At 33.4% G+C, this 25,177-nt stretch overlaps 2 protein-coding genes across 2 annotated transcripts in view; one reads left to right on the top strand and one right to left on the bottom strand.

Moving 5' to 3' along the window:
- LOC128997837 (lysine-specific demethylase 5A) overlaps positions 1-5,407 on the top strand; it is a 73,886-nt gene extending 68,479 nt beyond the window's left edge. Inside the window, exon 30 of the mRNA XM_054423585.1 lies at positions 232-5,407. Within this exon, the coding sequence (XP_054279560.1) occupies positions 232-336 (105 nt within the window). The 3' untranslated portion in view covers positions 337-5,407. The remainder of the gene's footprint in view (positions 1-231) is intronic.
- Positions 5,408-10,576: 5,169 nt separating this feature from the next.
- The window catches only part of LOC128998186 (succinate--CoA ligase [GDP-forming] subunit beta, mitochondrial), a 39,426-nt gene continuing 24,825 nt past the window's right edge, over positions 10,577-25,177 (bottom strand). Inside the window, exons 7-10 of the mRNA XM_054424202.1 lie at positions 23,414-23,672; positions 22,652-22,786; positions 15,314-15,442; positions 10,577-12,870 (exon numbers count right to left, since the gene is read on the bottom strand). Of these exons, the coding sequence (XP_054280177.1) occupies positions 12,758-12,870; positions 15,314-15,442; positions 22,652-22,786; positions 23,414-23,672 (636 nt within the window). The 3' untranslated portion in view covers positions 10,577-12,757. The remainder of the gene's footprint in view (positions 12,871-15,313; positions 15,443-22,651; positions 22,787-23,413; positions 23,673-25,177) is intronic.

The following is a 25,177-nucleotide window of genomic DNA, read 5'->3' as shown; positions in this document are numbered from 1 at the left end:
ATGTGTAAGCTATTTATAATGCATGATTTGTACCGACATGTCACATATTCATTGCTGATATTCAGCCTCTCTATTATGAATTTTTGTGATGAATAAATTGATTTGATTTGGATACCCTGTTGTTAAATCACTAAGTTGATTGCAGATTGTACAGTTAGCCCCTATATATGCAATCCTTTGGTATATTTCCAAAATGAACACCTTTCTATTAATTATGTCCTTTATTTACAGATCAAAACAGAACCAACCGATAATCAAGATAGTGTTGATGAAAGCATTGAACTAGCAAATCTATTTAAAATGACACACGCAGATGACTTCATGGCAGATCAATAACCAAATACACAACACCCAGACACATCCTTCCTTCTTAGCTATAGGCCTTTTAAGTAATATTGTATTTATAGAACTTTACTATACAGATCAATCGCATATTGTTTTTACCTCAATGCAATGTATTTATTCACATCAGGAAACTCAGAAATCGCTAATCAGATAAAGATAATATTTTTCCCCTTTTCAAATCAATTTAAAATGGAAATGAATTTTGTCATTATGTGTTTCATGTTTTGTTTGAACTTTGACTCTTATTTATTTTTTATTTATTAAAATGTTTAAATGGTTATACAATCAAGAATACTTAATTAATTTGATATTTAATTATATTTATATGTTCTATTCCATTATAAACAACATTTGTATGTTGTACACATTAATTTCAACGATTGACCACATTTCTCAAGTTATGGAAATTAATAGTTTTTTTTAGGAACTAAGGTTTTTCGATTTTTTCATATGTGTACTTGATTTAAAATATTCTATATGTTCTTGATTTTGAATTTTGTATTGCTGAATTATGATGATTCATGTGTGAATGAATGTGAAAATGAAACTTGTGATAAATGTATAATTAGTTAACTTCACAAAGGTTTTTTCTATCTTAGTACTATTCTATTTAGTTGTATTTTCCCAGTTTTTATTTGTTAGATACCATATTAACATTACGCCTATATGTTAATTTTTGTTTTGTTTTACTATATCAAAGGCGATTGTTATTTACACTATCACAACTCCAGGTACAATATACTGATTTATTATTACTCAATACTTTTGACAAAATAGTTCATCATCAACAAATGATTGATCCCAAGGCAGAAATATTCAAAATGTTAAGCAGACTATATTTTTTGCATTCCAATTTTTTTTTACTATGACAGTATACTGTATAATATCTATACAGCTGAATTTCTGTTGCACTACCAAACGATGATACATAAACCTATTTTGAAGTAAAGTATTACTTTAAAGTGTACAAAGTCTCAAAAGCAAAGGTCAACCAAACTATATGTTACACTGACCAAAAAATTGTATTTCGCACAATGGATCCAGGTTTGACAGGTGCAAAATCTTAACTGATTTTCCTGTCCTTAAGTTCCATTTGTTGGGTCCTTTGGTTTATTTTACCAATGTTTAAGTTGTTTGAATATAAGCAGTGTAAATCCACAAGGAATGGTCAGTTTATCGTGGTTACTAGTTTCTTATAAATATCTGTTATGGAGTACTATTCATAGATACAAAACTGTTTGCATACCACATTGTTTATCTCGTGTCACCAATTTGTAATTATAACGTGTCAGTTTGCCTATGGAAATAAACAATTTGTGTGCATTAACTTATCAATGACATATGTAAATAGATATATTATTTTTATAGGATCAATACAGTTATTTTATTTATAAGAATTTCACCTTATTAGTCCAGTACAGTTTCACGATTCCTCAAAGTATTAATTGAGATATTTCACTTCATATTTGGAGGTTAACTCAACTGGTAATTGTCTGAATTATATTGTGAATTTGAACAAACTTAAAAAGTTTGTGGAAGTTGTAGGAAATATGTTCATAATCAAATAATATAAGTAATAATACATTTGCATAATCTTTTATGAATTGTTTTTCTCCTTAAATCAAATTTAATTTTGTCAAATTAATATAGAATAGCATTGATTTAAGAAGTACCGGTATTTACATTATAGCATTGAGTGGTATACTGAAGTAGACATTCCATCTACATGAACGAGTTGTCGCCAATTTTTATTATATTTTCTACCTTATGTTTTGATACTGAGATAGTAAAAGGGCATAAATATGTTAAAGCTTACAATAAGTTGTCCTATGAGTTTTACTATGATAAAAAGTCTGCATATTTGACACAAATCAGTCATTTATATCAGCCCAATCTGTAGGTGGCTCACCTCAACTATGTTCATTTTGATTAAAAACATTCATGGGGATCGAATGTCTATTTCTATCAATTGTCAAAGATTATAAAGATTATAGGTTAGAATTGCTTTATTGTAGTTTAATTTTATATATTTGTCAAGTCACATTATTAGCCACGTTTTGTATTTATATACCTAATTATGTTTGTCACAAGTGAATTTTTTATTTTGTAACTCAGTTAGTCTATGATTTTTGGTTCTACCTTGTTTTTGCAGTTCTAGTGACATAGGATAGGCTATATATATGTATATTGTATATTTAATTATTAGCCTAACATGAATATTATTTTTAGTTAACAATAATATTGTTATGGTTAAAAATAAAAATATTAGAAACTTTTATTATTAAATTTTTTATTGTAATGTTTATAAGGGCTCGGTGACTTGAGCCGATTACACATGAGCAAAGATGCTGTGGCAGATAAAGGTGGTGTTGAGCTCATCATAGTGGACCTTGGAGAAATAAAAAATATCAGAAAAAGGGCCTGCCTAGTGGCTAAATGTTCAGGTCATTGGCTCTCTGGAAATCTCTAGTTAAGTTGCAATTGCCATTTGCCTCCTGCACTACCACAATTCGTCCATTTGTTCAAGTTTGTCATGGCAACCTTATGGAAAGTGATTAAACATGTTTTGAACTCTATGAAAATGTTCAGGAAATGTTATTCCTCTTTTCAGACTAGATTTTAATTATTTTGTTGGAGGAGGATTTTTTCAAGGCATTTAACAATACTATCGCTATTGCTCGAAATTATCACAATTTTGTCATCTATCAAATGCTGATCAGCTGTTAAACTTAATAGACAGATTCTCTGCAAACCAATACTGAAATGTTTGATATTCTCTGATCAAATGTTTCTAAATATCATCAAAATGTAGAATGTTTTGAGAAATCAAATTTCGGCTCTTCCCTATTTTAAAGTTTTCATCGCATAATTCATTGTTCAATTCAGGTTTTTCACAGTTAGCAAAATTTTTGGTTGAGTGGGTAACCTGATTCAACACGGGGCTAGGTTTTAAAATTTGGTATCTTTAACATAAAAATAACACTACTTGATACACACAAGGTTTTGTTTGAAGATGAAGTAACTGAGACCAAAATTATCTAACTTTTTCCTATCATGGTATCTTTTGGACATTGCAGGGACAGTCATTTTTATATCAATGTTCAATGAGAAAGTTATCCAATTTAAATTTAATTTAGGATTTCTAAATAAATTTTAGTTTTTTTCTCGCTGAAGAGAATAAAATGTTTACCAGATAATTAATGATTGAATTTAAGAAATGATGAACATAAATTGTTTGGATAGGTACTTTCTCACAAATTATAATTAGACCTTTACTTTATTTATGGAATTTGTATTTTACAGCCATAAATTAAAATTTTATTTTTTTATGAAACACTTAACTGTTATTTACAGAAACTTTTGGGCTCATTTAGGCAGTGTTAGCAGATATTGCTGTACGTTAACAACTTGCATGGTGGTCGGGACCCCAGAGATATGAAAGTAGTTAGTTTCTTAGAGGTCCACGACTAGATGGTAATTTAATTAGGGTGAGTACACCAGTGAATGACTGTTTCAGCTTGAGTTTCCACTAAACTTGTTTCCGACTTTAGAAAATAGGCTATCAAGCTACAGTGGAGGAAATATTTTTAGTGTCTTGTCTGTTTTCTCCGGTACTTCCTGATGGTAAAACTTAAAGGTTTTATGTTCTAACATAATACATCCTTTTTTACTAATAACCCGTTGACAATTACCAAGTCGAAGCCGGACCCCTTTATTTGATGAAAATAACCAATACAGGATTGTTAATATATAGTTTCTAGTGGATGACCACTTTTCAACTAGCGGCCTTTAACTCACGTCAAGTTTTGATAATAATGTATCCACATGATTTCTGCTGAGATTTTGTGTTTAATATCGAGCACTTAATCCATCAAAAACATTGTAAATAGACGTACCCACGTAAAGTAAATTTGGTTCAGTACTTGTACCAACACATTTTTTCAGCCTAAATATGTATCGTGCTTATTTAAATGTTGAATTAAAAAAATTAAAATAGATTTCATTTTTCAAACAAAAAAATTATGGATGCTTGTCCATTTTCATTGAATTAGTAACTTGAACTGCATTCATACAAAATATAATTTAATACTTAGATTTTAAAGTCCGTACAACAATTTTTCCCCATACATTTGATCTTATCACAAGTATCAGTTGGACAGCTTCTAGGTTTATATACCTACAAGCCATTTGCATTTAAATTTTTTTTCGTCAGAATGGTCCAATCTCTGGTCTTGTAGCTTAAATGCCAACTTTATCTTAGATATCATCATTAATTATTTATTAGTTTACTAAGGGGTTCAGGTTGACTGTCCTATGCCATCTTTACAAGGACATTCGTCCTAAACACGGAAACAAGAGTTAACAAAATTCTGCTTCTAGATGTTGTTCTCAAAAGCCCCACACTTATCTCCACCTCCATTTTTATACCTTGGCAAACACTTAATCTTATCCATTGTTTGGTTTTTATCATACTTGAAAGTATCAAGTTCTTTTATAACATAATATATCTAAAAATTTGTTTTAACAGTTGTATTTTTCTGGTAGATTTATATTAACAGAGAACATATTAGTTTGATAATTAAAACATCAGAAATTACGAGAAAATAATATGTTATTTTATTTATTGATCAGGTACATTGTTTACAACTGCTTCTTTAAGTTTTCTGCCTCTTACAAACTTTCATTTTTCTAGTCTAAGTATTTGTCTTATCCATAGTGATCTCAGTTGCTTAAGAATTAAAGTATTTTTCTTAAAGACACCTAATCTGTAGTAAATATTGCATTAACTACAATTAATTGGGATTGTAATATAATTTATTCCCATGTATATTATTTACATTGATTTATGAGTCTTCAAAAATCAAGTTGTACAAAATGTACTTTAGTGGTCTTTTCTTTCATCATAAAACTTCCACCATTGTAATTATTTATGTAAATAAATACTGATCAAAGATTGTTTTGACCTGCATCTGATTTGTTTCAGATAAACTATATCTTTTTATGTTATGTCACCATTAAATTAGTGTTTCAAAATGAAAAGTTAAAAACTGTAAATAAAATAATTGTGTACTTTGATGTGCTTATTTTCATTCAAACCCTATATTCTTGTCTCCATGTAAACTGTGTGAAATCATTTTAATAGTTAGTCATCTTATCTGGCTGGTACACACCAGGCTTACTGACTTGTCTTGGATTTATATATCTTTATAAATCAAAGTCTTTGAAAATTTTCAGGAATATCTTATGTGGCCCAAATATCTAGAGAAATTCTGAAGTTAAAAGTTATTTTATTTTATGTATTTATTTATTATAAATACACACTAGGCTAGTTAATGTACCAATGTTTAAAATACATCATTGGTGCTCAAAGCATGTATGTAGCCTATGCATGAAATAGCCAATGATGTATTTTAAACATTGGCCATTTGAGTGTTGATCGTATAAATTTGAAATTTTATTTTTCAACACACCTTTGCATCTATATTATTCTTAGATTTATTTTCAAACTCAACCCACTAGCATAATTAGAAAATTTAAATTACCAACTTTACATATCTAGAATGTTTAATCTTCAAGCAAAATGGAAACAATAATATGTTTCATTAAGTCTATTCCAGGGCTGAGCGTGGACTGCTTATGGTCAAGTTTTGGTTTGAGCAGAACAGTTAATTTCACTAAAACTAAGTATATGGCTATAATTTTACGGGTATATAATCCAAATCTACAATTGAGAACGCACACTTGTGGCGAGGTTGTAGCGTGTGTGGCATGTGAGCCGATCGAGTGTGTGACTACTTTCAAATATTTGGGTGTAGTATTTGATCACCGGTTGAAATGGTCTGCTCATGTTAATCAAACATTGTCTAAATTGAGAAGATTTATTTACGTTTTCTCAGTACTCAGTATTCTTACCGTTCGATTTATTACGAAGTGTACTGTGCATATGTGCAATCCATTCTCCAATACGGCATCTTCGCCTGGGGTGGTGCTTACCGAATGATTATATAACCTCCTAATGTCATTCAGAAATCAATAATAAAGGCAGCTCTTCGGAAACCCTGTACATATCCCTCAAATATTCAATCAATCAATCCTTGGACCACTGCTCTATGTACTGTATGTCAACGACATAAACTCGACCTTGATCAACTGTAAACACCACATGTACGCTGACGACCTACAAATCTATGACCATTTTACTGCAAACAACGAAAATGACTGTGTCAGAAGGATCAATCAAGATGTCAACCGAATAGTTTAACTGAGTCTATTGGGTGAGTAGTCGGACTGAGACTAAATCACGAAAAGACAAAACCGATTGTAATCTGCCACCCTCGACTTCGTCCTTCAATTGACTTAGACTCAATAAACCCCATCACAGTAAATGGCAAAGCACTTCCCTACTACGACTAAAGAGTCTTGGCATATCTTTCAACTCTTCACTTACTTGGGACACAGCAGTTACGGACACACAAAAAATGTTTTTGCCTCCATACATTCACTGAAAAGATTGTAGAACTTTTTACCACAACACGCAAAACTTCATTTGATCAAATCACTTGTACTGCCCCACTTCAGTTAAGTTACTGCAACTCATTGATCAATGACAGACTGTGATTCAGGCGGGTATGCTCAAGCGGTCTCAGAATTACTGTTTGAGATTTGTCTATGATCTGCAGCGTGGATGATAATTTTGACTTTGATTCTAACAAAAGGGGCTGCTCATCCACCAATCCTTTAGAGCTCATTTAAAAGTGTACTTAATTCAGAGATATAGGTATGGAAAATTAACGCCAATGGGTTAACTCCCATCACTACGGTTAATCCATCGGTTCGACAAGAACTTCTCAACTCCGTCTACCTATCTCGACTATCGTGTACATGTTAAAAAAGGTTTACATTATCTTGCTCCTTTTCAAATGCAGCGATATAATGCACTACTGTCTGAAAGACTTGCAAGGGGCACGATTATCTCAATTCGATATCTGACGAAAAAGATGGTACCGAATGTCACCATTTGTGGCAAGACCAATAAGAGCAAAGAATGAATCCTTATTCTTAAGATTCCAATGATGAGAAGTAGAAAAGTTATATGGGAAAATCTACGAAAACTCCCAATCGTTTTTTTTAATAGGCTAAATACATAGTAAAACTATGTACATCTGTCCCATTATCATCTTTCGTTTATTAAGCTAAAAATAACATATTTGCTATATTTAATAAAATCTTTCTCGTTGTAAAATCTTATTATATAATAGAATCACTTAACACCATTTTGGAGTGTCCAGGGATGGGATCGTATAAATGGGAGCTTAGGACGAATCCTAGAATTTTTGTAACCCCAGATAACAATTTGCCTGGGCTATGAGGCAAACATCTTGAAATTAAATTATCAAAATTTTGTCATTGGTCTTTTTAATTTTGAAATCAGCCTCCCCAAAATATTTTACATCTGATTTTAAATTTGTGTTTCAGGGTATTTTACGAATTTCTCATTCTTCTTCGATCACATTGCGTATACCTCATCATGTGACCACCGCTTATGACAGGGCTTTTGTTGTTACCGCTTGCCGTCTTTAGAACAGCCTACCCCTGCACATTAAATCCCTTGATAAACGTTCCCAGTTTGTGGCGGCACTAAAGATCTCTACTTTGAGGAAATGGTCTTGGCTGGCGTGTCCTAGGGCTTCTGTGTGTTTGCCCGATTGCTGGCGCGTGTGTTTGTGAACGTATTTTCTTTTGTCTTTTCTATTTATAATAATTATTATTTTGTAAAATTGAATTTTTGTTTAATCTGTTCTTGATATGTCAAATATATAGATTTATATTAGATTAAGAAATTGCATTGTATTTTTATTTAAGTTTGTTAGGTTAAGTGTAAGGAGGGCCATGTGGCCCTATCTTTGCCTGGTAAAATAAAGAATGTTTCATTTAATATCATTCCAAATATTATTTTTGACGAATTTAAAGTTTTTAATATTTCACGACTATTTGTTAGAGCCCTCATTCTATACATATTCACAAATAAAGCTGTTATAAGCTTTTACACTAAAGGTAAAAAGGGTTTTTTTACCAAACTTTTATTTATTTATTTTTTATTTTAAAATAATCACATAACATCATATTTAGACAGGTGATTTGTCATTGTTAAAATATTTTATAGTCTCTGTACTAAAATTATTACTAAAATAAATTTCATATGCTGAGTCTTAACATCTACACAGCTTCCACATATTCCTCCAATGAGAAGAAGGCCTTCTCCAAAAGAAGGTTTTTTAACTTCTTTTTGAATTTAGAGAATGAATCAGTGTCACTAATTGAAGAAGGTAATGTGTTATATTTTTTGGGCCCATGTACTGAGGAGATAAATGGAATACTTTTTAAGTCTGTGTTGAACTCGTTTTATATTGTTTTTAAATCCAGTGTTGTGAGGATGCTCATGTTGATCTTCCTCGAATGTGTCAAAATCACTTTTAACTATTAAAGCCAATTTAAAGATATAAGAACTATACAAAGTAAGAATTTCAAACTGAATGAAAAACTCTTTACTGTGAGTATTTCGAAACACTTTGGCTAAGACTCTTAACTGCTCTTTTTTGGAGGATAAACATTTGTTCGGCATGACTAGAAGAACCCCATTCCGTTAAACCTTAATTCATAATGGAAGAAAAATAAGCGTGGTATACTGCTAATTGTGTGTCTAAATTTGTAGTAGGCCTATGTTGAATTACCCGAAGAACAAGTATTGCTGATCTGAGTCTCTTTGATAGATTCTTAATGTATGTTTGCCAATTAAGTTGCCAATCTATATCAATTTCCAGGTAATTGACTGAGTTTTGAGAATAAATTGATGTTTGATTCAAATTTACAACAATGTCTCTATTCTCATTACTGTAGAAACTGAAAAGTGAATTAGTTGTGTCTTTGATACATTAGATAGACCATTTACTGTGAACCAGTCCCCGAGGAGTTTAAACTCATTAGTAATTAAGTCTTGCTTAAAATCCAATGTTTTTTGTTCGGTGCAGATTAAAGCAGTATCATCTGCATATTGAAAAGTATGTATTTTTGTAACATTACATAAATTAAAAATAAACAAGGTCCAAGAATGGAACCTTGAGGAACTCCGTAGTGTGTATAACCCCACTCTGACTTATATTTAGTTTGGCATTTCTGTAATATAATTCTTTGTTTACTGCTTTTTAAATATGAAATGAACCATTTTAATTCCATGTCTACTTAATTTTTCTAGCAATATATCAGTATAAACACAGTCAAAAGCCTTGGACAGGTCACACAGCACGCCTATTGCGCGCTGCGACCCATCCAAGGCCTCCGCAACGCAGTTAATCATCCTGGTAATAGCCTTTTCAGTACTGGATTTTGAGCAGAAACCAAACTGAGATGGATTTAGTAAATTATTTTGTTCGAAATAATCTGTAAGTTGAGTTTTCACAATTTTTTCAAAGACTTTGGAAAAACAGGACATAGGAAAAAACTTTGGTTGAAATAAATTAATTTGCCAAATTTTATCAACATATATCCATAAACAAGTAAACTGGGTGATATTTCACATAAATCAAATTTTAGAATACCCGTCATTTAGGCTAGGGATGAAATATCTACCTCAGGTTTGCGTCATTGTATTTCTTTTGACAAACCCTTCAAAATGAGGGGTCACTCAATAGGCGTTGTTTTTTTTTTTATATTTCACCCCAACCCCCTACCCTGTTAAAGGGGTTAAAAAATATTGTTGATGTAAAAATTGCTGAACCTATGTTAACAATCAATTCCATAAACAGAATATTTCTATCTATTTCGGTTTTAAAAATACAGATTTGTTTCCATATTTGTGGAATTGGTGCTTTTTCATATACATTAAAAATCAAATTTTGAAATACCTGCCATTTTGCCTAGGGGTGAGATATCCACCTCGGGTTTGTGTCATTGTGTTTCTTTTGACAAATCCTTCAAAATGAGGGGTCACTCAAAAGGGGTTGCTATTTGAAAAAAAATAAGTCACCCCCTTAATTTTTTATGTAAAATATTACGGCACCTTTGTTAACAATCAATGCCACAAATACAATATTTCTATCTATTTCGGTTTTAAAAATACAGATTTGTTTCAAGACTTAATTTACACACTGTATATTTTTATGGCTCAATTCCAAACATTAGAAATTCTTGGTTGAAAGCAAGAAGGTGGATTGGTTAAAGTAAGAAAACAAAATTTTTAATAACAACACAACTTTATTGATATAAAAATTATCAGAACAATTTTGCTAACAACAAATAACAAGTAGGCCTATAGTATACTTTGAACCTTGATTATCACTAAGAGTAACAAAATCTTTGTAAAAAGGAAGTAAATTAGAGTACAACATAGATCGCAATACTTCAAGTATAAAGAATTCAGTCTTGATTCATAGATGTGTAAATAAAAAGAGTAAAAACAAGTAAATTAATAATAAATGCTATGGCCAAATAACAGTCCTAAAAACTAACACAAAATAAAGAGTAAGTTGAGCATAGCTTTAAAATTGAAAAAAAAAACTTCAATTCAGGGGGAAAAGGCACAATTTAGTTAACTGTAACGGTTAAAGATCAGCCACACTCTAGTATCTACAACCAAAACAAACAAGTGATTACACTTAACCAGAAATATTTCCAACTTATTGCTATTTGTGTGTGTGTGTTCCTAATGATATATTGTAATCTAATCTCCCCAAAAAAAGATTAAGATTAAAATTTATAACAATTTATTGCCTTCAAAAACTATAAATGAACTCATTATTTTTGTTTACATATTCACTGATGTAAAGTTTCAAGAACTGTCTATTGACTTCACAACTCAAATACACAATATACAGGTGCAGTACTGAAGATTAGTGGATGCAGATTCACTATTCCCATATGGGTTTTATATGGGCAATTGGAGTTTTTGGTTAATTAATAGAAAACGACCAAAGATAGGCGGTAGGTTTAAATTTAAAAGTTGTTTGTTTTTACAAGACCTTAAAAATAATACACAATTTACCATATGTTGCCATTTAAAAATTTTCATTTACAAGGCTACCAACTTAAAAAAAAATTAAAATCATAGAAAAAATATTTAGTTTTTGAAATGTTGACTTGTTGTATATCAAATTAAAGGTGAACCTACGAGGATTTAGAATTTTTAAACAGAACGAAAATAAGTTTAGTGGTTGTCAAGATACAGGGTATTCTGTAAGTATCAATATTTCTATAAAAATGGCCGCCATTTTGAAACGGACAAAGATAAATGAGTTCTGTTTTCACTAAATTGTTTGTCTAGTCTAGGGCCTTAAAATGATGCATAACATGACATATGTTTACATTTGAAAACTCTGAGATTCGAACCCATGACCCCCAGTTTCTTGAACACCCTGTATTTTAAAAATGGTAAAAATATTTTTACGTTGTTCCTTGGGTATGAATTAGTGGGGAAAAGTTTTGTTTCATCACTGTATGTTTAGCCGTTTGTCTGTAATCCGTTTAGGACAGCTTAGAAGACTCACCCTGTATATACCGTATATAGAAAAACACAGTAAATTAACACTGTAGGCCTAAGTTAATTCTGTATACCATAAAACTTGTAGTATAAAACAGTAAAATAACATAAGTATATATACACTGAGTGGTAGGAGTTCAGTGTAGAGATTCTTGAGTTTTTTCATAGGTTAACACGGTCTTTTGTACGTTTGTCATCAAGTTCTCAGTATTATTATAATATTATGATTTCTTGTGCATTGCCACAAGCAAAGTTTTACCTTAAACATATGTTTATTGCGGGTATAATAATTACTGAATTTTAATTTTAATTCTTAATTGTGATAGCGAAGTAATACCCTATATATCTAAATAAGGGGGACATGTGTTTAATTAAAATGAACAGAGAAATTAGATGGAAACCATTTTGGAAGCTAATTTGGTAAATCAATGACCGAGTTGGAAGGCAGCATTGTCGTGGGTTCGGACCCTGGTCCGTACACTTCACCCTAGTACTATAACAGCTCACACCTTGCTTTGCTGGATACGTTCCACGCACAGGCCTCTGTGACCCAAGTGGAAAGGCAACTGCGAGGTAAAAGAGGCTGCCAATCTCTCTAACAAAGATTTTAAAGGTAAACAATTAACAACAATTTTGTTTTATGGGTTAATTGGCTTAATGAATGGTGCAGTATGAAAAAATATAGTTCATCACACAGGCCTAAATGTATTTTCAACCCTCACTCATTTCCCGACTCGGGCTTCACTTTGTCATCTCATGTCAAGAGAGTAGTTTTAAACCTTAGTGATGAAATATACTATTACTACCTAGTATTGAGGATATCTTACACCTATCAGTCATTATATTAGACATTGTGCTATCAATAAGTTTTAGTTTGAGCTATCTTCTCAGACTAGCCACGGCTTTTTGAGCAGCCTGCTCAAAGTCTGCTGCAAATTCAATTTTCAGCCCAGACTCCTTCAATATCTTCCTTCCTTCTTCCACATTAGTACCTGTAATAATAAACAGTTTGTTTTAGAAGATGAAAACCTCAGCATATTTGACAAGCAATTTTTTACAGTATATTATTTTATATCACACAAGAATCTATGCATGCCTAACATTTTGGGATAAGAAATAAAGGCTCTCAATATCGGGATCACTAATCCTGGGATCCTAGCCGGTTTTTAATATCTTGAAATCCTGGGATTAGCATCTCTTAATCCAGGGATTAACAGAATTTAAAAAACCTATAGTTTTTGTTGAACTTTTATTAACTTGACGATTTTTACTTGATATGAAACGCAAAGCTCAGGTCCGGTAATGTCCGGTCAATGAGAAATAAGTTAAATTTAATATATGTTTTTTTAAGTAGATTAAGATGTGATATTTTAACGATAAATGAGCACTGGTTGTTTGAAGAAGAATCCCGTTTGTATATGCCAGCTGGCAGGGGCGCACCGACGGGGGGGGGGACGAACCTATAATATATCCTCCTGACGGTCCCCCCTCAGGAGCCTATAATATATACAATTAAATATACTTTAATTGAAAACGAAAAATAACAATAAAAGCGCTTCTCTTAACACCAAAACAATCCCAACACCCATCAATGTTAGATTGGGGCACCGCACGGCGATTACCAAACCAACTGTCTCATCCAAGGTCACTGCCCCGTCCCCTCCGCGCTCCGCCATACACTCCCCACTACTCAGTACTCACATCACAACCCCCCACCACCGTTTGGCCGTTCAGCCTCGTCACTCCTCAGTTCTCCCTCACTCAGTACAGTCAGTAGTTTTGTCTTGACTCGCGATGTGAGCTTGAGCTTTTGTCAGTTATCAGGAGATTCATATTAGCAGTGATAGTGGCATTAAACTGACGAAAAATCATAGTGTTCAACGTTCAACCAAAGACAATCCTATGTTTGTCTGTGGTTCATCTCAATCCACTCAAAGTTGTTATCCTTAGTTTATACTTTTATACCGTTCTTAGACGTAAGCAAATAAGAGCCAGAGACTAAGTTAAAGGTGGAGGAGGTTCACTTCCCCCTCAGTTTTTAGTACTGTAGTGCTAAAAAAATGCTGCATTGCAATTGTCAATTAATTGCAGCCGATGTTAGGACCAGTGTTTGTCGGAAACGTTAACTCAGTTTAAATTGAAAAATTCGTAATTTATTATTCCAGTAAAACTTGTTTTTAAATTTAAAAAGCTAAGTTTGATAGTATTTTTATGTCTCAGGATCTATAAAATCTCAGTTTTCTGTATCTAATTTATAAAAAAATTTTCTGGACCCCCCCCCTTCCCTGGGGGGTTTTCCATATCTATTGGTTTCATCGTTTCATCTATTTGTTTTCTTGCAAGGTAAAACTACAGTAAAACCAGTAGAGAATGTGATAGAAACAGTGTTAGAAAACTTATAAAATAAGCTGTTATCATCTGCCTTACTCATTGATCTTACTAAAGCCTTTGATTGTATGAATCATGAGCTACTGCTAGACAAACTGTTTCACTACGATGTCAGAGGTGAAGAACTTAATTTATTTAAATCATACTTGAGTGGTAGAGAACAAATGGTGGTACAGGGCAGTGATAAGTCTGACTTTAGAACGACATTAATGGGCGTGCCTCAGGGATCAGTCCTTGGACCTCTTTTATTTATTATTGCTGTGAACGATTTTGCTTCAAATATTCCTTGTACCACAGTGTTATATGTAGATGACACCACACTTCTTAACAAAACTTTAATGGGTTAGGACCACTTTCCCTTAAAAGTGTTTGAAATTACCTCATTACAAAAAAAAAAAATAAATAAAATGCCACTGGCGTAGATACGAGAAAAAAAAACAGTAAAAAACACCTAGATGATCTAATAAGAACTGAGAACCAAGCCTTAGAAGTAGCAATGGAATGGTTTAATTCTAATCTTTTAATTGTTAATGGGAAAAAGACTGAAAAAATTATCTTTTCTTTGGACTTTTCCATTTATAAAGATGTAAATTTTTGAGGATTGCTTGCCTTGACATGTCTTTTTACGTGTGTTCTGAGTTTCTTCTATTTTAAGTTTATGACGAACCTGAGAAGAGGATAAACCTGATGATGTGGCAGCTGTCACAAAACACGTAGTTTGTTTACCAACATCAAACAAGGATATTGTAAGGTAACAAAATAATTTTATTAATATAAAGCAAATATCCAGAAGTAGGCCAATGAATTCTGAACTATATATCGGTTCAGTTCCAAAACACAAAGGAGTACGAAGGTCTCTCAATACTTTCTAAAAAAAATCTGTTATCTGTTATCTAGATAGCAAGATAGCTTATTAGTCTAAAAGAAATAATAAAATTGTAAAATAGTATCTGATCTAAGACAACTCAGCTTATCTAGAGGATAACTAAGCTTTCATATATACTTGATGTAGGTCTTTATGTAGAATTTTAATAAAACCAAACTTACCTTCTAAACGAACAACTAGAGGGACTTGCAGTTGAAGTGATTTGGTAGCATTTACAATTCCTTTGGCAATGATCCCACAATTCACAATTCCACCAAATACATTGACCAATATGGATTTGACATTTGAATCTGAAAACACATTCCAAATTATGGTCCGTAAGTTGAAAATTATGACAAGTATTAAAATACTGTAAGAACCATTACAATTCCTCGGTTAATTGATATTAACAATTAGATAGACGAAAAGGATTTGTCAAACATCATAAAAAATATTTACATTGTGTGTAAGGAGAAACAGGGTGATTATATGACCCGCCATTCAATTAAATATTTTGACAGGATACATACAGGAATTTTGTTTGGAGCTGGTTAACCTCTAATTTTTAAGCAGGTAGAGAATCGGTAGAATATACAAGCCATGACCTAGGTTAGAATTGCTTTTCATAGTCTAGTCCATACTGCATTTAGGCATTTGATGTTCTTTTTATTTTATTTTGTTTATCGGTATAGTAATATTATCTTGCCTTAGAGTAGTGATGTGCGTATCGATACGAGGACCGCAAAATATCGATATTTTGTATCGATACGTGGGAGTGTATTGATATGCCCGTATCGATACACCTATAGCCAATATCGTATCGAATATTGTATTGTTTATTCATTAATATAAATCTTATTTTAAGGTAAGAAATTTGTCTTCCCATCTTCCTCCCCTCAAAAGTAGCAATGGAAATTTGATATTTTACCCTAGCATCTTCAAAAACATTGATAAAACATGTAATTTCATTTTCAGCTATGTTTTGCAAATAACCTCAAAACTAGGGCCACCATTAATGGAAGTAGGGACCCTCATTATCCATATTTTACTATTTAATGTGTAAGTGGCATACCCACCATCATTATAAGTACTTTTTGGTTAAATTAATTATCCCTGTGTAAAAACTAGGAAAACAATAACAAAATGTTTTCCAATTTTGAGGGTTTACCGGAATTTGGATGTTATGCATGTGAGTTTGATACAAATAAAAAGACACAGGAAGGAAACGGCTTTTCTGAGGTAAGATTACAAGCACTAACTCTCTTTACAAGCTTGTAAGTAACATAGTACTTGTCTCTGCAGCTTGTATATTTGAGATATATATATTTTTTTAAATTATAAATAAACAATACGATACGATATTTTGTCCGATACGGGTAAAAATCGATACATGACGATACGATACGATACACGTATCGATACACCATGTTCCGATACGTATCGATACGCAGTATCGATACATTGACCCGTATCGCACATCACTACCTCAGAGATCCAGCCTGACTTGGCTTCATCAGAAAGAGGATGTTTACTTACATGATTTGGATGGTAAAAGACATTTACCATCCTGCAGTAATAGCTTCAACGAGCACAAAGAGCTTAAATCCTATTTTTGAATAACATGTTTTTAGGGGAAGTTTATTATAATGATCAATCTTGTGGGCCTCAATCACTTTAATTTGTTATCCAGGACTATTCAAATTGTACATACCACAAAAACTCAGTTACACATACATACATGAACATAAAAAATTGTCCTTGGATTTCTTCTGACGTTTCGCTGGACCAGAATAACGCGTGCATGAGAGAAATAAAGTTTAAATTCCCTGAGGAAGCGGAACTTAAATGACAAGTTTATTATTTGAGAAAGTCCATATTAAGCTTTAAGCTGATGACTTGGCATAAATGTTACTCAGAATTGTATTGTTGTTTTATTGTGCCAATATTTAGTAGGAGTGTTATTGGTAGTGGCAATATCTTGATTTTATTCACATACTTTATTTAAGTATGTCAAATAAAAGGATATTTTCACAATAAACAATGACAAGAATTGCGAGGGTAGTTTTTTAAGTAAGGGCTGTTTTTGCGTATAGCAAGAATCAAGAATCAAGAATCAAGAATTTTTATTCATCGTTAACGCTATGTACAACACATGCAATGGATGAACGTCATAATAGTAGCCTAAAGTTTACAGGCAATAAGGCTAAATAAATATAGACAATAAAATATAAACAAGTGCAGAGTACATGCAAAAAGTATCACAGTCATCTTAAAAATAAAATACTGAAGTTTATAAAAACATAGGTATGCAAAGACTAGAGCAAACATGAAAACAGGTGCAATGTGTATACAATACATGCAGTGTGTTTAAAATAAGTTAGAAAAAAACATAGCAGGGGCAAGAAAACAGTATAAAATTTAAAGACAATACTAACAAACAGACAGATAAATAACTTATAAAACAACTCAGCCCTTGGCTATATCACAGACAGACAGAATTTAAAATTGAATATCAACAGGCAATACAAAGAATTCATCGAGCTTGTAAAATGGTCTTGCAACCAACCAATTGTAAACAGACAACTTAAACTTAGTGAAAGATACATTATGTGCAGAAACAGGCAACTTATTAAATAGATTAATATACATAGTGCGATGCTGGGATTGTGATTTACTCAAACGAACATAAGGCTGATTGAGTGAGGACATGCTTCTAGTGCAATAACCATGCACACTACTTCTGAGTGGATACTCATGCAGATGTTGCTTAACATGCAACAGGCAAACATAAATATACTGGTTAATCACTGTCAAAATTCCTTCGCTGACAAAGAGTGGTTTACAGTGTGCTTTAAAAGCTGAGTGTGTGATTATACGCATCGCCTTTTTTTGTAAGCGCAAGACTTTATCAATACTGTGGCCATTCCCCCACAGACGAATGCCATAAGAAATTATTCCATTAAACAAAGCATAATACACATTTTTCAGGTACACTTTAGGGATAAGCTTCTTTAAATGCCACAAAAGAGAAATCACTCTAGATAGTCTGGTACAAACATTCTGTATGTGAGAATCCCATGTAAGTTTGGTGTCAACAGTAATACCTAAGAGCTTAACGACAGAATCTACAACTACATCAGATTGAACATCAAACTGGCACAAGGAAAAACATATTTGTTGAGTTTTATTGGTATTCAAAAGGAGGCCATTTGCTTCAAACCAGATTGTGCCATCTGCCATCACATCAGACATAATATTACAGAGCTCAGCAATATTGTTACCTGAACAGAAAAAGGTAGTGTCATCAGCAAATATGACTTTGTTACAACTAATATTTACAGGAAGGTCATTAATTAAAACAAGGAACAGAAAAGGGCCCAGAACCGATCCCTGGGGTACACCACTTTTGACTACCGTTACCTCTGAGAGACTGTTTTTAAAACAAACTTGTTGCCTGCGGTTTGCCAGATAATTTCTAAAAAAACTTAGCTCCACACCACTTACACCATAATACAGTAATTTATTGAGAAGGATCTCATGAGACACACAGTCGAACGCCTTAGTCAGATCACATAAGGTGGTCAGGGTACTATGGTGGTTTTCAAAGCCATCAATCACAGCTGAAACAAGGCGGTCGACTGCATCCTCACAAGATAAACCTTCCCGAAAGCCGAATTGAAATTTTGAAAAAAGTGAATTCACTTCAAAATATTCACTCACCTGGTGCTTCACAGCCTTTTCAATAATTTTGGAAAAGGTCGGTACAACGGAGATCGGTCTGTAGCTTGCAGCACAATCTTTAACACCTCTCTTATATACAGGAACCACTTTGGAGAGCTTTAACACATCCGGAAACTGCCCTGTACGCAGGCATTCGTTGACACAGTGGGTTAGGGGGAGAACAATCACAGGTAACATACTCTTGATAAAATTTCCACTGATACCATAGATATCTCTGCTATGGCCACTTTTCAAATTTTTAACAATATTTTCTATGTGATCACAGGACACAGGTTTGAACTTGAAGATGGGGTTTGGGTGTTGGTGATTTCCCAGCAAATCAGACACTCTTTCTGGAGATAGGTTGACTTGTTTACTGACATCTTCCACAGATGAGATGAAATACGAGTTGAAATCTTCGGGTGTGAGGTTGCAGTCATCATTACGAGTAGGCCTGTTCCTGGAGTTGTTTACAATCTCCCAAGCTGTTTTACATTTGTTGTCTGATTGGGAAATTTTAGTCACTTTGTGGTCCAGTTTAGCTTGTACAAGAGCTTTCTTATATCTTCGTTTGGCAGCCAAATACCTGAATCTAATAATATCCACAGAAAGATTATATTTTTTAGCCCAGAGAAGGAAGTCATACAGTTGCGATAACTCCTTTCTCATTTGTTGATGTTCTTGCTTAAACCAGGTAGGCCCAAGCTTAAGAGATTTCTTCGCATTATACTTCATAATTCTAACAGGGTAAAAAGTGTCAAAGCTCTGAAAGAAATGCATGAAAAAATGTTCAGGAAAACTATCACAGGAGTCGCTATTGATAGTGAGCCAATCAGTGTTAAGCATGTAGGACATAAAGTTTTCATTGTTTTTTTGGCTAAAACAACGAGTAATCTTCGAAGTCGTTTCTTGATGTTTGTTGCTACAGTCAGTGGGCGTTAGCTTAATTTCCAGAGCCTGATGGTCAGATAAAGGCACTGAAGTAACGTTAACATCTAGAAGTTGTCTTGGGTAGTTGGTAATAACATTGTCGAGACAGGCGGGTCCTCTTGTAGGCTTCTCATTTGCACAATAGCAGTCAACAGAGCGGAGAGCATCCAGAAATTGGAGAGGTAAAGGCTCTCTAAGGCGAATATCGATATTAATGTCGCCATACAATACCACAGGCACATTCATTTTAGACAAAAATAAAATCAACAGTTCTACATTCTCCATGTAGCTTTTGGCATACACCGTAGTTTGGGTGTAAGCCACAACGAGGCTCCTCGCCGCTTACTGGCATCATTTGTGAATGGAATAACGCCAATTGCAGAACTGTAGCTGATGTGTACGCTTTGCTGTGTTTAAGATTATTGAATCTCCTCCCGTATGGAAAATAAGGTCAGTGATACGTTTTTAATAACATAATGAGAAACATATCCGATGCCAACATTCATCGCCAGATGACTGAAGGCTATGGTCAAGGCCGCCCTGAGGGTAATAGACACCCGGGGCAAGATTAAAATGTATGCCCCCTCCCCAAAAAAGGGATTTGGGGGGTTTGCGTCAATATACCCGATATATCCGATATATTGATATTGAACGTCAAGTATTTTTTATGAAAGTAACAACTACACTGAACTAAATGACTAGTAATGCAATGAGTGAAGGTAACGTGCGGAAATGGGTTATGGCGTATAAAATGGCCGTGAAAAGCTTTTTCCTTTGTGGTCTTGTGTGAAAGGTTTGGAGAAACACAAAAAACACAATTCCTTCCAAAAATAAAATTTGCATGGTCATTTTTAAACTCCTGGACCCATTTAGGCAATTTCGCCTCTATTTACTGCATTAGGGTCATAAACTTCAGTCGTCAGGCAATGAATATCAGCTTCGTCTAGGTTTCTTGAGGTCCAAAACATATTACTGACCTTATCTCAAACGCGGCAGTTATTCTATAATTTTAAAATCACACAGCGAAGTGTATGTGTCAGCTACAGAGCTGCAAGGTGCCATTCTGTTCACAAATGATGCCAGTAAGTGGTGAGGAGTACTCCTTACTTACCCTGATGCGGTGTACACACAAACTACGTAGCTATGGGCAAATACGGTTCTTACTTAAAAATTACCCCTGTATACCCATTTTTTTTAGGGTAAAAAATGTGATGTTAAGGTTATTAAATAAATTCTTGTTTAACAAGTTGTGTATTGAGACTATGAACGAATATAATAATATAGGTATTGCACATACCTTCCTTAAAGTTAGAACTGTATGGGTTTAATGGATCTTCTCTAAATTTTCTTTCATCTTATTTAAAAAACCGGAAACAAATAGTAAATTCTAATGGGAAAAAGTCACAAGAAAGGGAAGTAAATTGGGGCGTTCCACAGGGATCCGTCCTTGGCCCACTTCTGTTTTTAATCTATACATTAATGACCTTCCAATGGCAATAAATACAAAAACTATTCTGTATGCGGATGATACAACTTTTTTTTTTCATGGAAACAATAACCAACTTGAACTTAAAAATTTAGTCCATCTCACAAAATTAAATGCATCCAAATGGTTTCATGCCAATGGATTTCTATTGAATGACTGTAAAACTCAAGAAATAAAATTTACATTGAAACACAATTCTGCCTTAAATAATGAAAATAGTGCTGTCACTACAAAATTTTTGGGTCTTCATATTGATAATCAACCATCCTGGAATGATCATATAAATTATTTGTCCACTAGACTATCTCAAGTAATTTTTCTTCTTGGTCGTCTCAAAGATGTAATTCCAAAGAATTATTTGAGATCGGCTTATTTTGCATATTTTCAGTCTGTAATGAGATATGGATTGATATTCTGGGGTGGGTGTGGAAGAATTAATGAAATTTTAATCCTACAGAAGAGTGCTGTCAGAGCTATGAATGGATCAGAGTCAGACAAGCACTGCAAACCTCTTTTTAAGGATTTTAAGATTTAAACTGTAATAAATTTGTTTATTTATGATCTTACCCTTTATATCTTAAAAAAACCCCATCACCTAAAATTCAATAATCATAATCACAATACCAGATTTAAAAATAGTGCCTTGTTAGAATCACATCGTCTGAGTAAGACTAGCAAGAGCCACATAGTGTTATCAACTAAAGTATATAACTTTTTAAAACACAATATTGATGCTTATCCGCAGGAAAAATTTAAGTCCTTGTTTTATAATTGGCTATTAGACAACCCTTCTTATAGCCTGGACGATTTTTTCAAGTCTAGCCAAATTAATCTTTGATTGCATAAACCTGCTGCTCACCTGTTGCTTTATCAGGTCCTAAATTATTGTTGTTTGTTTAGTCATATGTACATATTTTTATTTTAGTTATTAAGCGCTATTGTTTTTTTCAAAATATTGAAAATGTTTTTGATTTTGTTTTGTTGGACGATTGATGTATGATCATGATTTTGACTTTGTCGATGATCTAATGTATCCTTATGACAAATAAACATTTTTATTATTATTACTAATTGATCTAATTACCTTAAAAATATCCTTCCAAAACCTAGAGAACTGAAATTGGTATATTGCTTGAATTGGCCAAGATAACTAACTAAATGAATGTGGGTTGGAATTGAATTTACTGAATTGGGAACTACTTAAAGAATGAGTACTACTTCAGCAGGCACCAATGCTACCGGTATGCAGAATCGATTTTGGGAAGGAACCAATACACACTGTAAAATTAGTACCAACACATCACAATACTATTCTCATTCTCATCAATACTAAACAATATATATGATAACAACATTAGTAAATGAGAAGTTCAAGTTTTCTCACCTGAGGTTAGGATTTTAAAAGCATGCAGAACTTGGTTTTCAGTCACACCACCTCCAACATCCAAGAAGTTAGCAGGCTCCCCACCATGAAGTTTTATGATATCCATCGTCGCCATTGCTAGCCCAGCTCCGTTTACTAAATAATGATGTGTTTTTATTAGTCACTTTCAATAAAAAATAAGCAAAGTCAAGATAGGTAAATCAATCATTCGCAAGAAAATCTAGAAAACTAGTATCGGTGGACTGGCAGAAGAGTTTGAAATTTATTGCTTTGTTGAAATACAATAATTGAATTGTCTGATTTACACAAGTTAAATCAGTTGCTGAGCTAATGGGCTGATTCACTATTCAGGAGGCACCTTCATATTTTTCTGATGAGTAGATAAGCCTTATCAAGGAAGAGTATTTTTTATGTCATTGGCTGGTAATTGAAATTGGTGATGCTTCACCTCAAGGACAAGATAAAAGCTTGTTGCAATGTAAATATGGTGTTTCAAAATTTTCTTTCTTAGTATCTTGCAGCTTGTGTGTACATTTTTACTCTAACTTTGGCCAGCTGGATTATGTTTCAATGTTTGCTAAATAAAATGCATTTCTCCTCTTAATTGTTTAGAAGAAGGTATAATAAATTGAATTTTGGTTTATACAATACTAGATGCTATGCCTACTTTTGAGGAGATAAAAAACTGACTATTAAAAAAGCGCCATTTGGTTTACATGATTTGAATACTAAAAAATTAAGCTTTATCTAGTTGATACATACCCAAACAGCCTATGTTTCCATCTAGGCCAACGTAATTGAGGTTCGATTTCGCAGCCTCCACTTCTCTAGGGTCCATTTCACTGGTTTCGTTGAATGCAAAAATATCCTTCTGGCGAAACTCAGCGTTATCATCAAACTGTATTTTAGCATCAACAGCAACCACTTCTCCTTCGTTTGTCTCTACCAGAGGGTTTATCTCCACCTGGACTGCATCTACGCTCAGGAACATTTTCCACAGTTGAAGAATTTCTTTAGCTGCCTACAACAGGAAATAACTTGTATGAAACAATTATAATCATAACAAACTAAACAATAGACAATATACAGTTTCCTTTATTTGTAATTTCGTTAAGAAATACAATGGCGTCACCACTACTCCAATTATACATAATTCTTTGCACGTAAGATAGCAATTATAAGTTTCTAACAAGGGCGTAGGAAGTGACAACAAGTGGTAGTGCCCAACTGGAATTAACCTGATTGTGATTTTTGCAACTGTACTGTCACAATTATTTGTGGTCATTTTTTTCTAGGCACTCTTGGCAAACATAGAATCTAATGAGTAACAAGGCCCGAGTTGCAAAGTCAGGAACAACCCTCTAATAAAGAATCGGCCTTAGTCTTTTCATGACTAATTCACACTTGTTTGGTGACTTTTGCCTCTAACTATTTACAGTTCCTGTGTATAAACCAGTTATAAACCAATTAGATCTGGTGTTGGGCCTTGTGGTAGGTATCTGGAATTTAACTAGTCAATAGTCATTGTAGGCAGTGTTGCCTTGGCATTATTTGTGAATAATCTTTTACCCAGGAAGAATACATTGCACTGGTGAAGAAGTATTGTTGTACCAAAGTTAGTAAAGCCTGTCTAGACTCAACTAAATCAGGGTAATAGAGTACACAGTATAAAACCAGGCAACTATCGACAATTTGTGGCTTGATTTTTGGTGCTACACCATAAACGGATGGATCTAGAGTAGTGGTTAAGTTGACTTTCCATTGAAAGTCATCACAAATATATATATATATATATATATATACTTTTGTGCCCGCCCGGTTTGGCAGTCAGTGCGCTGGTAATTTACTCGGTGTGGCAGTCACCCGCCCGAAAGCCAGTCAGCTCTCCCATAAGCCAGTCAGGTATGGCTTCCCGTGCACTTTATACGTATGAAAACAGCAAACTGGTGCTGCTGCCTGTGTCGATAAGCGTAACTGCAATACCAATGCGGAGACTGTCTCATCGTGTGTTCTATCGTGGAGTAGTAGCCAAGTACGGCACCCTACCCTACTTTGTAGCGGTAACACCCAGCGGTCTGTAACCTTCGTTTACTCCTTGTTACTATTTGAGTTGGGATAGTGATTAACTACGTGTTAATGTTTAAACATGTTCATACTCCAAATAAATATGATGCACCTCTAATAAGGATCGTCGAATATTAATTAATTATAATTGGTTGAATCTTGATCCTACCCGTTCATCATCTCATATTTTAAGTTATTTTATTTTTTTTTACCTTCAGTTTAAATTTTCGTCAACTTCTCCTTTATACAATATTTTATATCCTAGTACAATATTTACAGTGTTTCCAAGGACCGGGAACTATACGGATTTTCTTTATCTCGAGAAATATACGTGAATCTTGTCCGAGATACGGGAACTGTTTTTTTACGCAATTGCGTAACGCGAAGGAGTAACTATTACATATGACAACGATATTATTCTATCTGATAAGAATAACCATGAAACTACACTCGAAAGATAAA

Source organism: Macrosteles quadrilineatus, unplaced genomic scaffold (genome assembly GCF_028750875.1).
Source record: "Macrosteles quadrilineatus isolate MER2022 unplaced genomic scaffold, UCM_ALF_1.0 Scaffold_7__1_contigs__length_78375512, whole genome shotgun sequence".
In the NCBI taxonomy this organism is placed as follows: Eukaryota; Metazoa; Arthropoda; class Insecta; order Hemiptera; family Cicadellidae; genus Macrosteles; species Macrosteles quadrilineatus.
The sequence above is the reverse complement of the archived record's forward strand: the minus strand, read 5'-3'. Positions and strand labels throughout refer to the sequence as shown.